The sequence below is a fragment of the Callithrix jacchus genome, chromosome 1 (assembly GCF_049354715.1).
Source record: "Callithrix jacchus isolate 240 chromosome 1, calJac240_pri, whole genome shotgun sequence".
NCBI lineage: Eukaryota > Metazoa > Chordata > Mammalia > Primates > Cebidae > Callithrix > Callithrix jacchus.
Genome location: NC_133502.1, coordinates 98,696,339 through 98,711,034, shown reverse-complemented (window position 1 = coordinate 98,711,034; position 14,696 = coordinate 98,696,339). Strand labels below are relative to the sequence as shown.

The window sequence follows — 14,696 nt, the reverse complement described above, 5'->3', positions numbered from 1 at the left end:
CAGGTTCCTGGCATAGTGCTTGACACACAGAGGCATAAGTAATCAATGAATGTAGGTATGTGATGAAGAAATGCACTGAGAAATTAAAATATTTACTCACCGATAGATATTGCTGCACGCCATTCAGAAATTTGGGTCCACCTTCTTTCCTCAAGTGGATCCATTCTGAGAGGTGCTCGTAAGCCACAAATTCATTGAAGAAGGTCTTATAACCTATGAGTCTGGCTACCATAAAGCTGTCCTGCCATTCCACTCCCATCATGAAGGAAAAGGGCATGAAGATGTAGGAGCAGATTAGCTACAGAAACCAAAAGTAGACACTTGATAAGAATAGCGATTTGCTTTCCGTTCTGCCCCCACCTCGGTGACAACACTGTTCCTGACCCCTCTGTCTCCTTTAGGCCAGAAATCTCTTCTTTCCTTGGCCATCTTTACCCATCAGGAGTCAGGACTAGAAATGGGTGATTTGAAGTAAGCTGGATTCTTGGGGAAGGGGCCAAAAGAGACTGTCTTTGCAGGGAAGGAGGGTGATAGGAGACAGAGAAAGGTGGGGCGGGAAGGTGGGGGATGCATGAGAAGCTTCTACAATGTGGAAGAGTCCACTGAGGTAGTTAGGGTGGGCTGTTTACAAACCTATTTTATTGTATTTTATTTTTTGAGATGGAGTTTCGCTCTTGTTACCCAGGCTGGAGTGCAATGGCACGATATCGGCTCACCGCAACCTCTGCCTCCTGGGTTCAAGCAATTCTCCTGCCTCAGCCTCCCAAGTATCTGGGACTACAGGCGTGCGCCACCATGCCCAGCTAATTTTTGTATTTATAGTAGAGACAGGGTTTCACCATGTTGACCAGGATGGTCTCGAACTCTTGACCTCGTGATCCACCCACCTCGGCCTCCCAAAGTGCTGGGATTATAGGCGTGAGCCACAGTGCCCAGCCACAAACCTGTTTTATTTTTAAACAAAGATAGGCAGAAACAAAACAGAGGGCAGGGCTGTGATATGATTATACCTCAAAACTCAGCTGTGGGTAATCAAACATGTTTCCGAACCAGGACAGGGCTGAATTCATAAAAGACAGCAGGGCCAGGAAGGCGATCAGATTCACAGCGATGTTGGCCACCAGAGAGATGGAGGAGGATGCTCCCTGCGATGCAGCTTCTAGAAGATTCCCTGAATCGCTTTATCAAGAAATAGCAATTCCAGAATTACCAAGGAGTTGCCAGGGGATCGACACCACTGGTGCAGAAGTAGCATTATCAGAGCTTAGACAAGAGACAAACTGTCAGGCCCCTTGTTCAAAATACTCTCCTGAATCCCATGAAATCATAAAGTGGGCATATGGGTATTTAACGGTGTTTGTTTTTGTCTTTTAAGAGATAGGGTCTTGTTCTTTAAAGAGATAGGCTGGAGTAAAGTGGTGCGATCACAGCTCATTGCAGCCTCCAACTCCTGGGCTGAAGTGATCCTCCTTCTTCGGCCTCCTGAATAGCCAAGACCTACAGGTGTGTGCCACCATGCTTGACTATTTTTTTTTTTTTTTAAGAGATGGGGTCATGCTACATGGCATAGGCTGGCTTGAACTTCTGGGCTTAAGTGATCTCCTACCTTAGCTTCCAGAGTCTCTGGGTAACTGTTACATGATTTTTTAAATTTGGAGACATTCGAAATAAAAAATTGGAAAATGATAAAAATATTACAAGTTTAAAAATGATTTTTTGTTACAAGTAACTACTAGAGAATAGTTATAAAATATAAATGGTATAAAAATTAATGATTCAAGGAAGGCTGTAAATCCGTCACTTCATTTAAAAAATGGAACACCACCATCACTTTGAACGCCCCTGTGTGTTCTTTGATCCCATCCCCCCTCTAATCTCAGGGGTACCTATCTTCCTAAAATTTACTCATCATCCCCTTTCTTTACAGTTTTTTCTACATGTCTATACCCCTAAAAAATATACTGTGTGTTCAGGTGCAGTGGCTCCCAGCCCTTTGGGAGGCCGAGGCAGGTGGATTGCTTGAGCCCCGGAGTTTGAGACCAGTCTGGGCAACATGGCTAAATGCTGTCTCTACAAAAAGTACAGAAATAAGCAGGACCTGTAGTCCCTGCTTCGCAAGGGGCTGAGGTGGGAGGATCACTGGAGCTCAGCCTGGGTAACAGAGTGAGACCCTGTTTAAAAAACCAACAATGACAACAACTACAACAAAACAACACTGCAAGTCGGCACACTGAGTAACTTTGTAAGTGGAATTACACTGTGCTCACTGGCAGCTTGCTTTTTCATTCATGGTTGACTCCATCTACATACACGTGAGGGTGAATCTCAGACATGTGTTGGTTGCTGATGAATTCTGCTATTTACTGAAATACTTTTGAACATCCTAAGTCCCTTAATTGTTTCCACTCTTTTCTTTTTTCCTTTTTCACAAAGCAAAAGAAAAGGAACCAGCTTTCTTATAAGAGGAACCTCCAGAAATGGTCACGCTACGGCTTTTTGTCTAAACCAAGGCTCAATAAACACATTGCTATATTTATAATGAAATATCTCTACAACAAGCGGGTATGGAAATGTATTGACATTACATATTTGGAGAGGTTTATGTCAAGTATTTAAACAAGATTTTAGCCAGGTCAGGAGGATCCCTTGAGCCCAGGAGCTGGAGATCAGCCTGGGCAACATAGTGAGACCCTGTTTCTACAAAAACTTAAAATAATTAGCTGCATGTGGTGGCACATGCCTGTAGTCTCAGCTACTTAGGAGGCTGAGGTGGGAGGATAACTTGAGCCTGGGAGGTTGAGGCTACAGTGAGCCGTGTTCATATCACTGTACTCCAGCCTGAACAACAGAGCGAAACTTTAAAAAAGTCTTTTTTGAGCAAGTCTCAAAAAAAGGAAATAAAAGAAGACTTTTTTTTGGTGACGTCTAAATAGTCTTTGGAATTGCTTTAATAGCATAATTCACTGTGGTTTCCAGTTAGTGAATTTTTGCTGTACTTTGAGTTTGGAGTCCCCTGCCCCAGCTTGGACAGTCATTAGTTAGGTGAATGTGTCCCACTTACCCACTTTCCATTTTCATGGCATTCTTGAGGGTTATTTTAGGTTTTTCTGTCTCAGGCCAAAAGAGTTTAGCAGCAGCCAATGAAGCAGGTGCCGACATAACTGACGCTGTTAACAAATGGGAGGATGGAACCTGCAATTTCAGAAGAAAGAAGGCAGACCTGGGGTTAGCTTTTTTCTTGTGTCCGCACGAAGGGTCCAAGAGCCCCACAGGGGAAGAGATGGGACAGGGGTTGCTTCTATGGCAGAAGACAGTGCTGCTTTGGAGGTCTGGAAGAGTCACTCTAGCTCAGCGAGCCAAGTTGAGGGCATCACCTTGAGAGGCTGAGGGATAAGGGAGACATTCGTGCTAGTTGACCACATCCCTGGGGAGAAGCATAAAACCAAAATCTGATCGTTTCAGAAGAGAATTAATCCTGTATTGTGGAAACTTTCAAGGAAGATTCCTCAGCCTCCTGTTACCCTTTTAAATGTTCAGAGAGCCCCTAAATCACATATGTCATTACAACTTTTTTTTTTTGAAACCAGGCTGGAGTGCAGTGGCATGATCTCGGCTCACTGCAACTTCTGCCTCCCAGGTTCAAGCAATTCTCCTGCCTCAGCTTCTTGAGTAGCTGAGATTACAGGCACCTGCCACCATGCCCAGCTAACTTGTATTTTTAGTAGAGATGCGGTTTTGCTACACTGGCCAGGCTGGTCTTGAACTCCGGACCTCAGGTGATCCACCCGCCTTGGTCTCCCAAAGTGTTGGGATTACAGGTGTGAGCCACCGCACCTGGCCTCATTATATCCTTTTAGATAGGGGGTGGGGTGTGGAGAAGGGACTCATGATTCACGTGCAGATGTGTATACTCTCCTCTCTCTGTCTTCCTTTTGCTCTCCTGAGAGCCTCTATGCCTTTATGCAAGCTTCATTGATCCGGAGGCCTTTAATCTGTACATGACTTCTGTTTTCTTCATCGCAGTTCCACTTTTTTCCCTCACATGGTTTCTGGATTCTCTTCCACATATTTTTGGATTTCCAGGATCAGCACCTCCCTCCCCAGAAAATTTTCCCCCTTTCCCCCCAGAAAATTTTCAGGCAGCATTTCTACAGTGGGGATGGCATTCTGCAGATGATCCACTCGAGCTACCCATTCCCCAGGCATCCTTTGCCCATTTCTTCTTGCCTCTTTCTACTAACTAGCACTCCAAGGCCTGGATGAAGACCTAGAATGAAGCCCACTTACCTTGTAAGAAATCCTAGTTTCCTGAGTCACACAGTGACTGGGCTGTGTTATTCAGTTTCAGTACTGGGGATTGTGTCTATGGGTGGCTTGTAAGCTCCATGGGTTGGGGTGCACACACCAGCTACAACATTCTCTAGCCTTATAGTGCAGACTGCCAGCCCTAAAACTTGGCTGTACATTAGAATCTGAGGAGTTTTAAAAAATACTGATGCCTGGGTCTCATCCCAAGGAACTGTGGTTTAATTACTCAGAGATATGGACCTGGGCATTAGAGAATGTAAAAGCTCCCAGGTGATTCTAATGTGCGGAAAGATTTGAGAATCACTGCTCTTGACAAGGCATCAGAAAAGTGTTTTTTTTTTTTTTTTTTTTTTTTTTTTTTTCTGTAAAGGGCCAGAGAATAAATATTGTGGGCTTTGTGGATCACAATGACTCAACTTTAGGATAGCAAGAAAGCTGCCACAGACAAATGAATAGAAGTAGTTGTTTTCCAATAATTTATTTCTCAAAACAAGAGCAATCGGGATTTGGCCCATGGGCCATAGTTTGTGACTCCCCATTCAGATCACCTTTACTGATGTAATAGTTTTTTTTTTTTTTTTTGAGATGGAGTCTCACTCTCTAACCAGGCTGGAGTGCAGTGGTGTGATCTTGGCTCACTGCAACCTCCACCTCCCAGGTTCAAGCAATTCTCCTGCCTCAGCCTCCTGAGTAGCTAGGACTAGAGATGCATGCCACCACGCCTGGCTTATTTTTGTATTTTCAGTAGAGACGGGGTTTCATCATGTTGGCCAGGATGGTCACGAACTCCTGTCCTCGTGATCCACCTGCCTTGGACTCCCAAAAGTGCTGGGATCACAGGCGTGAGCCACCACGCCTGGCCAATAGTTGTTTTTTTTTTAACAACTTTAAATTTTCAACCAAAGTAACTTCATCATATGATTGCATTTTGCTATTTTTATTCTGCAGATAGAACTCACATTTAGGCAGCAGGAATATGAAGGCCCCAAACTCCTTGGGGTCTCTATGTTCAAATGCCGAAGCAACTTTTACCATATGGCAAAAAAGACACTCTTTTGGCCTTCTTTATCCACCAGCAAGGGAAAAGAAAAGAAGTAACAATAACGAAGAAAGAAGAGGTTGATGTTTCATAAGTTAATTCCAAAATATTCTTACCCCAAAAGAAATGTATGCACCTAAGACGCTTCCAGCAATTGTAGAGAACCCAGCGGTCATAATGGCGTGGAGTTCAGACTTGGTGATGTATGGTAAATATGGTCGGACCAGCAGTGGAGACTCTGTCTGGAGACAAAGAAGGGTGACTAGATTCCTTTTTAAATTTGTGAGGGGGCGGGGGAAGGGGTGTCAATCTACTCATAATTTTATTCTTTAAAGCAGTGTTTCTAAGAAGGAACTTCAGACCAACTCAATCAGCATCACCTAAAAACTTATTAGACTTACAAATTATTTCCATTTACTAAATTAGAAACTACGAGGGTGGGGGCTAGCAATCTGTATTTTCACAAGTTTTCCAGGTGATTCCAGTGCATGCTGAAATTTGAGAACCCACACCATCCAGGTCTGGGTCATTTGAGCTCTGGATCAGTTTGCATATGTCATGTGTAAATTTCGCAAAATTTGTGAGGCTAGACATAGAAGGCCTCCACCTAGCCTAGGACTGGACTCTGTGATGACTCGGTGCACTTTTCTAAGAGCCAACTGACTCTACCCAGTGGCCTGAACTTTGGGATGGGTGATTTCTAAGCCACTGGGGCTTCCCATCTTCCAACTTCACCTTGACAGACCCTAAACCTGTTTCCTGATACCTCAGGGAAATAGAGACACAAGTATTAAGAACAAAAAACAAACAAACAAAACTCAGCAATAACAAGGACAGGTGCCTGCAGGCCCTTCTGTAATTGAGAATTAGAGACCCACTCTGTTGGGTGGAAAGGAAGCAGGCGGGAGTGCGGTTGTGAAGGCTTGAATCCCATTAAAGAGGACAGGCAGCCTGCAGCATGGGGCTCTCCATAGATAATAGCTGTACTTTTAGCATATTAAGTATCAAATCGAGCATCACAGAAGCTTGTGTGCCATTTTACAATTTTCTCCTCATTATCTCTAATTGTTCTATAAGATTGAATGTGTGGAGCCTCGACTTATTGGCTAAACAGGAACCCTGTACATGAGCCCTCTTACTCTGCAGGTAGGAGCAATCAACTCAAGATGATGCCCTAATTAGTCCTGAGAGATTTTATGACTATAATAATTTCAACTCCTAGTGAAGGAAGCATGGGCCCCACTCTAAAGACTATGCTCCAGACTAGTAAGCATAGTCTTTTTTTTTTTTTTTGAGACAGAGTTTCTCTCTTGTTACCCAGGCTGGAGTGCAATGGCGCTATCTCGGCTCACTGCAACTTCTGCCCAGCTAATTTTTAGTATTTTTAGTAGAGATGGGGCTTCACCATGTTGGCAAGGATGGTCTCGATCTCTTGACCTCGTGATCCACCCGCCTCAGCCTCCCAAAGTGCTGGGATTACAGGCTTGAGCCACCGCACCCGGCCCGTCTTTTTTTTTTCTTTGATATGGAGTTTTGCTCTTGTTGCCCAGGCTGGAGTGCAATGGCATGATCTCGGCTCACCGCAACCTCTGCCTCCCAAGTTCAAGATTCTCCTGCCTCAGCCTCCTGAGTATCTGGGATTACAGGCATGAGCCACCACACCTGGCTAATTTTGTATTTTTAGTAGAGACAGGGGTTCTTCTTGTTGGTCAGGTTGGTCTCGAACTCCCGACCTCAGGTGGTCCACCCACGTTAGCCTCCCAAAGTGCTAGGATTACAGGCATGAGCCCCAGCTCCGGGCCATAAGTACAATCTTTAGAGTGCTTCTTGTTGGCTCACCAACAAGAAGCATCAGCCCACCTGGAGAAGTTGTAAACCTAGGATGTGGGGCTATGTGTTTTTCTGAGTGACTTGATTTTTGCTTCAAATTCAATTTCCTTGGGCAGTGGTGCTGGCAAGCATTCACACTTGGTTTTTGTGGCATGTGACTCCCTTCTTCCTGAAGCTGTATATCTGGAAGGGGTTATTACAACTTCTTACTAATCCACCCCTTAGCAATGCTGCTATTTTGAGGGACACTCCTTGGCATCATTGTTCTTTGCTTAAATGGACTTCAGGCAAAAGAGAGCATTTCTCCATGTGATGGATCAGCGAGGTGAAAATTATAGCCTAAAAGCATATTTTTGATGAGAAGAAGAAAACCTGAAAGCATTTTTCTTCGGGCTCAGCAAAGACAGAATACTGGCCAGGTCTGACAAGCTGAGAATAAGCTCAAGTGTTTACACAGTTGCGTGGTTGCTGGTGAAAAGACTTTTTTGGTCTCCTCCAATGACATAGGCATTATGGTTTAGAGTGAGAGGCTGCCTGCTCTATGTTTGCAGCTTCGAGATAGTGAGATCCATTCAAGTGGAAGAGCTACCAGTCTCTGAAGTGTTGACCAGAAACCTCACAATCGCTAAATTCAGATTTATTGAGAATCTATATGAGAAGCTCTATGTCTATGCTTTAATAAACTGAACCTTCCATCCTCTTCATAAACATTCAAGAATCTAATTCCACAATATCATACCCAGACTGTTAAGAAGGATCTCTCTCTCTCTCTCTCTCTCTGCCCTCTCTCTCTGGAATCTGGACGTTGCGAGTACTGGGACTTTCTTATTTTGACACCCTTCTCTCTACACTAAAAGAAATGACAACATTGTGTTATTTTCTAATTTGGCTTTTTGGAAAAAGATGATCCATTTCAACAGATGTTTTGTTTTGTTGATGTTACAACTTACTTGTCCAACAAATATATTGCCAGAAGCAACTACAGATTCAATAGGAGATGATCCCGTAGTAACTAGCATGATCCATCCAACCTAAAAGGAAGAAAGGGACAAAGTCAGCGAAGAACTCTTTGTATACTCAAAACTTCAAAGTAGGGATTAAAAGCCTTAAACTGGAGTAAAATGTTGAGGGCTTCACCAATTGTCAGCAGGCTAATGATGGTGCTAAAGGTAAGTTTAACTTATTCAGCCCCGAGAGCAGGCCCAGCAAATCCTCTTATTTGAGTAGTAAGTCTGAATTATTGTATATACTTTGAACATCATACAAATGAATTTCTATAGGTCTATTGTATACAAGTAATACATGACAATTGCTAACATGCTCATGGAAGGATTTACTGCATTCCAGGCACAGTGTTAAGCCCTTGATCCAGATAAAGCAATTAATCCTTACAATAACTCTTTGAGAGTGGTCCTATATAATTATGCTCATTTTATTAAAGAGGAAAGCAAAGCACAGAACAGTTTAGTTGTTTTGTCAAAGGTCACTCACATGTAGGGGGATGTACTTGAGATTTGGTATTTTTTACTTAATTCAAATGAACATGATTTTTGGTTCCATGTTTGTACAGCCCTTTCAATTAGTGACGGTGAATGAAGACTTCCTGTTGCATTCTTTCTCCTTGCTTTTTAGTTTACACAAGAGCATAACAATTCTGAGTGTTCTGGGATTTAAACAGAAAATTATGGGCCTTGGACTTCTTGCTGTCGTTCTGAACTCTGCTGCTACCTGTATTCAGGTTTGCTCTCTCTCTTCTCTCTTTTCTCTTTCTTTTTGTACATTTTGATTGATTTTTCGGGATCAAGGAAGGCTGTGGCTGTGCCCCAAGCACTGGCTGCAATGCTCTGTACTCGAGTGAGTCCAAATTAGCTGACAGATGTCCTTATTTTCTGATCTAACCCATGAGCATAGGACTCACAGAGGCTAGGGTAACAGGAAGGACAGGAACTCTTTAGGGGTGTGTCTATGTATGTGTGTGTGTGTGTGTGTGTGTGTGAACAGTGTGTGTGTATACAGTGTGTGTGTACAGTGTGTGTGAACAGTGTGTGTGTAGTGTGTGTGTATACAGTGTGTGTGTATACGGTGTGTATGTGTACAGTGTGTGTGTGTGTAGTGTGTGTACAGTGTGTGTGTAGTGTGTGTACAGTGTGTGTGTACAGTGTAAGTGTGTACAGTGTGTGTGTACAGTGTGTATGTGTACTGTGTGTGTGTACAGTGTGTGTGTACAGTGTGTGTACAGTGTGTGTGTAGTGTGCATACAGTGTGTGTACAGTGTGTGTGTACAGTGTGTATGTGTACAGTGTGTATGTACAGTGTGTATGTACAGTGTGTGTGTAGTGTGTGTGTACAGTGTGTGTGTACAGTATGTGTACAGTGTGTGTGTGTACAGTGTGTGTGTAGTGTGCGTACAGTGTGTGTACAGTGTGTGTGTACAGTGTGTATGTGTACAGTGTGTATGTACAGTGTGTATGTACAGTGTGTGTGTAGTGTGCGTACAGTGTGTGTACAGTGTGTGTGTACAGTGTGTATGTGTACAGTGTGTATGTACAGTGTGTATGTACAGTGTGTGTGTAGTGTGTGTGTACAGTGTGTGTGTACAGTATGTGTACAGTGTGTGTGTGTGCTTGCAAGCTCATGCTTATGAAACTCCCTCAGGAGTGAAAAGCTGTTTCTCCTTCTTGCTTCGATTTCTCTAGCACCTCCAAAACCAGAAGTGTCTACTTTTGTAACCTCCTTAAGCAAGGTAGCATATAATTAAGGAGTAGCTAAAAAAAAAAATGATAAGCACATGGGGGGTAACCAAGATGAAGGAACAACACTGTTGCCCCCAGCAGTATCTGACCTCAATTCTCTGCTAAAGAAGTAACTGCTATAGTTTCATGAAGATATCCAGTGGTTTGCAAATTAAAGTCCTATTAGAAGTTCTTGAGATAAAATTCCCTCTACGGACACATTTAGGATTGGAGGCTTGAATCTAATCACTTAGGTGGCGCTGGTGGATAATGGTAGGAAGAGAAAGCCATTTTGTACATACCTGCATAAAAGGCTTGAGATAATCAGCTCTGCACCTGTAACCCAGCCCCTCCCAGCCCCAGTACCTTTCTAATAATCCACTGCATCAGTCCTAGGTAGTACAGCATGGACATCACAGTGCTGAAGAAAACCACGATCGGCAGGATCTCGGGGGGACAGAAACAATCATGAGTTAATGTTGGGCCCAGTTGCATCAGCAGGTTTTATATCAGGGCTCCTCTCTGTCTCCTTTTCTTCCTCTGAAACATCATGAAAATATGGGAAACTCCTCTTGAACTAAGTACTTTAATCAGGCAGCTGATTCTAATTTGTCACAGGACTTGACTTTTCCCCCTTGTCTTCTATGGTGTGCTTTTTTTTTGCTCAGAGAAGGAATGAAGTTTGGGGGGATTTGTAACAACTAGATCAATACACTGAAGGCTGCCAGGAAATACTTTTGTCCTGATGTAAAAAAGACATGGACTTCACCATTAGTTAGCGGAGTAACGTAAGTTGAGATAAGTTGTGAGCAATCTCAGAGCCTTATTCTGAATAGCTATAGAGATCAGGTAAGGCATGGTGGGTGCTGACACATAGTGCCTCTTACTGGATGGCAGAAATACCTGATGGCAATAACTTCAGCATCCCCTGAGAATGACACTGTGGTCTAAGCACGTGTGTTTGGAGTTCCAAACTAAGGAACCTGGGAGTGGTCAACCCAAAGAGTCATTCCTTATCTATAAGAAACTTCTGAACCCTTGGTCCATCCCATGGAAAGCAGACCCTACAGGGGATCCAGGCCCATTGTTTTGGGTTAAATGAATGTTGCGAGGTGGAGGTTGCTGGGGGAGGGTGCTAAGAGACAATGCTATATAAACTGTCTGCTATTTACAAGCAGCAGCAGTTCCCCTGTCTAGCCTGCTGCCACTGGACTGTCCTGCATGTGAGCCCCTCAATAAAACTTGTCTCATTCGCTGGCTCTAGGTCTTTTCTTTGACCTCTCAAACATGGTGCCACCCCTACTGAAGTCAATAGGGATCTCTCATGCCCTCTATGCAATAAACATTCATTCTTCTAGCTTTTAAAATAATAGTGATTTTACCTATAGATTTTCAAATTACAAAAAAGTGAATGCAGACTTTAGTTCTGTGTTAAAATCCATTGTATTTTCTGCTCAGGCTCAGTGGCTTACACCTGTAGTCCCAGCACTTTGGGATCCTGATTGAGGCAGGCGGATCACCTGAGGTCAGGAGTTCGAGACCAGCCTAGCCAACATGGTGAAACCCATCTCTACTAAACATACAAAAATTAGCCGTGCGTGGTGGCACACGCATGTAATCCCAGCTACTGGGGAGGCTGAGGCAGGAGGATTGCTCAAACCTGGGAGGAAGAGGTTGCAGAGCCGAGATTGAACCATACTGCAGCCTGGGGGACAGAGCAAGAACCTGTCTCAAAAAGAAAAAAAGGCCCTTTTCCTAGATCCCGTTTTCCTGATGCTCTTTGAGTGCCTTCAGTGCAGCCAGTGTCTCCGTAGAGAACACTTTCTACCCTGCATAGACCACACAGAGCTGTGGGCTGGGTCCCTTCTCAGCCTCATCCTACTGCACCCCTTCCCCACTCTTCCCCAGCTAACTGGCCAGAGAAGGCCGCCACCAAAGGCACAGAATGACCAAGGACAATTTGCACAGGATCTAATTTAGAAAAATCTATTAATAATATATATTAAAAGACATTTTGTGCCAGTATTTGGAGCTCACTCACTATAAGCTTTTTATTGGCTGTAATGGGTAGGCAGTCCCTTCCTGAAAGCTTAAGGGAGTTAAAAAGGCTCATCTCTGGAATGTTAGCAGAGGATTCTGCATTGGCAGGAAAGAATAGGGGCCACTGCCCTGGAAGAGGGGAGGGGGAAGGCCTGAAAACACCTGTAGAGTCTGGGTAGAAGTCATTCCTTCTTTATGACTTCATTTTTTCAATTCTGAATTCATTTCATGATATGAGCATATTCCTATCTCACCCTATAAACATTTGACCTTTCAGAGATGGCTGAATTAACTCAGCCCTAAAACATCAAACCAGCGAAACTGCTGGGTAGAGGTTGCTGGGGGAGGGTGCTAAGGAAAATGCTGTATAAACTGCATGTGTTTTACAAACAGTAGCGGTTCTCCTCTGCAGCCTGCTGCTAAACTGCTGCTTTGATATTTTAGGCTGAAATAAGATTCAGCCTAAAAGTTGGCTTAACTGAAGTGGGGTAATTTGGAGGTAAATTTGGAGTCTCTAAGTGAGAAAACAATTTAGATGTGTATGAATAACAACATACCACAAAAAAGAAAGCTGAAGGAAAACCCAAATGTATCTTTCTGACTCATTGACAAGTGTTTGTAGGAACTTCCCAGAGGAGGATGGGCTTCCCGGGGCATGTGGGAGCCTCAAGAAGGAATTAACTGTGGCCAGCCATGGGACCAAGCTGCCTTTCGCCTGTAAAATAATGTGCCTACTTTGGTTAGGAGAAGGCCTATCCTCTAGGCCTCCCTATGCAAGGCTGTGCTGAAGGAGAGATGAGAAAGTCTGAGCGTGGAGATGGCTCTAAAACAGAGGCTGATGGGTTGACCAGCTGTCTCAGGCACTGGGGCTGCAGGGCTTTCCGAGTACAGAGTTGTCACTGATCCTGGATCCATCAGCCATTCACTGCTACATGCCTCCTTATTGCTAGGAACGTAATGCTCCTTTCCCTGAAGGCCCAAGGTGCTATTACCCTTTTGATTTTCCCTAAGTATCTTAGATAAGGCTACAAGCCCTACCCTCTAGTATTTGAATATTTCTGACTTCCTCTAGATGTTTCCCTTAATTCCATAGCTACAAAGTAAAATGTGTACAGTCCACTAACTTCAGGTAAGATTGTCAATGAAAAAGGGTGGTGATGTATTGCACACCTTTGACAAGCCCAGTAGATAGATAACTGGTTTTTGGTCAGTTAAGTTCTATCTGAACATCTACAAAGACTAAGAAGCTACTGAAATAGCAGTGACTATATAGAAAAAAGGTTTGACTTTACCTTAAATGCAAAGAAGTGGTCTTTGTATTTCTCACCAAAGACGAATGAAGCGCCAGCATCTGTGTACTCCAGAAAAGTCTGAGTTAAAGAAAGAAAAAGAGTTCTCATTCCAACCACGTGAGTAGAAATTACATAGTGCACAGGAACGCTAGGCTCGGCAGAGGATAGGTACTCAGCAAACTTGTTGGATAGACTTGGAAAGTTATTGTTCTCAGCTTTGCCCCCTCCAATGAATGGCATAGAAGTATAGTTTTGAAATAGTCCTGCATATAAATTTCCTGACGTTTCTGACATTCAGTATGACTCCAGAATGGTACAGAATGAGTTGAATGTGGTGATGTGGTCCAGCAGGCCATATGTGGCTTGAGGGTGGCATTAGTTACCACTGGACACAAAGGAAGCCTGTTTCTCTGTCTGTGGAAGTGTCTGAGAAGCTGGGCAGGAGGATGTGGGTGATGGGTTAAGGGAGTGATTATACAGGTCCAGAACAGCAGTGATGTTAACAAGCCAGGCAGACTAACATATCAAACATAAGCAAAGCTATTTGTTAACTCATGATGCAGAATTAAAATTGGAGACAACTCATGCAGACAGATAAACCCATTTCTGACACATCTTGAAGATTACCTCCAATGTTAAAAGCACCATAAAAGCAAGGTGTTCTTTTGAACCAAACTTACCTGAACTTGTCTGCCCAACCAATCAAAAGCTATAAATCCAGGGTCAGTCCTTAGAATCAAGAGCCCAAGAAGAAACTGTAACCCAATTCCCCATAAGACAGGTCTCCAGTAAACCTATACAGAAAGATCAAGTGATATATCTTAGTAGGAAAATTAATGCAGACCTCAGTACAAATGTCTAATGGATCACTATTTCCTTGGACACATTCTCAAATGTGGCCTGTCACCCACCTTCTTTGGGAGGCTAAAGCTGTCATGAGCAGAGAACCCCTTGATAGAACCATACCTTAAAAAACTCAGGCCAGGCACAGTGGGTCACACCTGTAATCCTAGTACTTTGGGAGGCTGAGGCGAGCAGATGACCTGAGCTCAGGAGTTCAAGACCAACCTGACCAACATGGCGAAACCTATCTCTACTAAAAATACAAAAAGAAGCCGGGCATAGTGGCGCATGCCTAATCCCAGGAATTAGGACACCAGCTGCTGTTGGCCCAAGAGGTTGAGGCAGGAGAATCACTTGAACCCAGGAGGCAAAGATTGCAGTGAACTGATATCACACCACCGCACTCCAGCCTGGGCAACAGAGCAAGCCTCCATCTCAAGAAAAAAACAAACAAACAAAAAACAAACTCAGAATTGCATTCCCTCTCCCTAAAACTGAGTTTTAAGCCTTCAGTCCAGGGAAAGTATGTAAATAACCACTATTCCCTGATAATTTACTCTGATAGAAACAGGAGGTCTAAGAAGGGCCATTAAAGGAGGCAGGATCCTGCCA

At 43.7% G+C, this 14,696-nt stretch overlaps 1 protein-coding gene across 1 annotated transcript in view; it reads right to left on the bottom strand.

The window, feature by feature from the left end:
* Nucleotides 1–14,696, bottom strand: part of SLC28A3 (solute carrier family 28 member 3) — a 61,765-nt gene that overhangs the window by 8,790 nt on the left and 38,279 nt on the right. The window contains exons 7-14 of the mRNA XM_008994435.5: nucleotides 13,922–14,035; nucleotides 13,242–13,319; nucleotides 10,276–10,356; nucleotides 8,128–8,208; nucleotides 5,464–5,589; nucleotides 3,062–3,192; nucleotides 1,011–1,179; nucleotides 101–298 (exon numbers count right to left, since the gene is read on the bottom strand). Coding sequence (XP_008992683.1) covers nucleotides 101–298; nucleotides 1,011–1,179; nucleotides 3,062–3,192; nucleotides 5,464–5,589; nucleotides 8,128–8,208; nucleotides 10,276–10,356; nucleotides 13,242–13,319; nucleotides 13,922–14,035 — 978 coding nt within the window. The remainder of the gene's footprint in view (nucleotides 1–100; nucleotides 299–1,010; nucleotides 1,180–3,061; nucleotides 3,193–5,463; nucleotides 5,590–8,127; nucleotides 8,209–10,275; nucleotides 10,357–13,241; nucleotides 13,320–13,921; nucleotides 14,036–14,696) is intronic.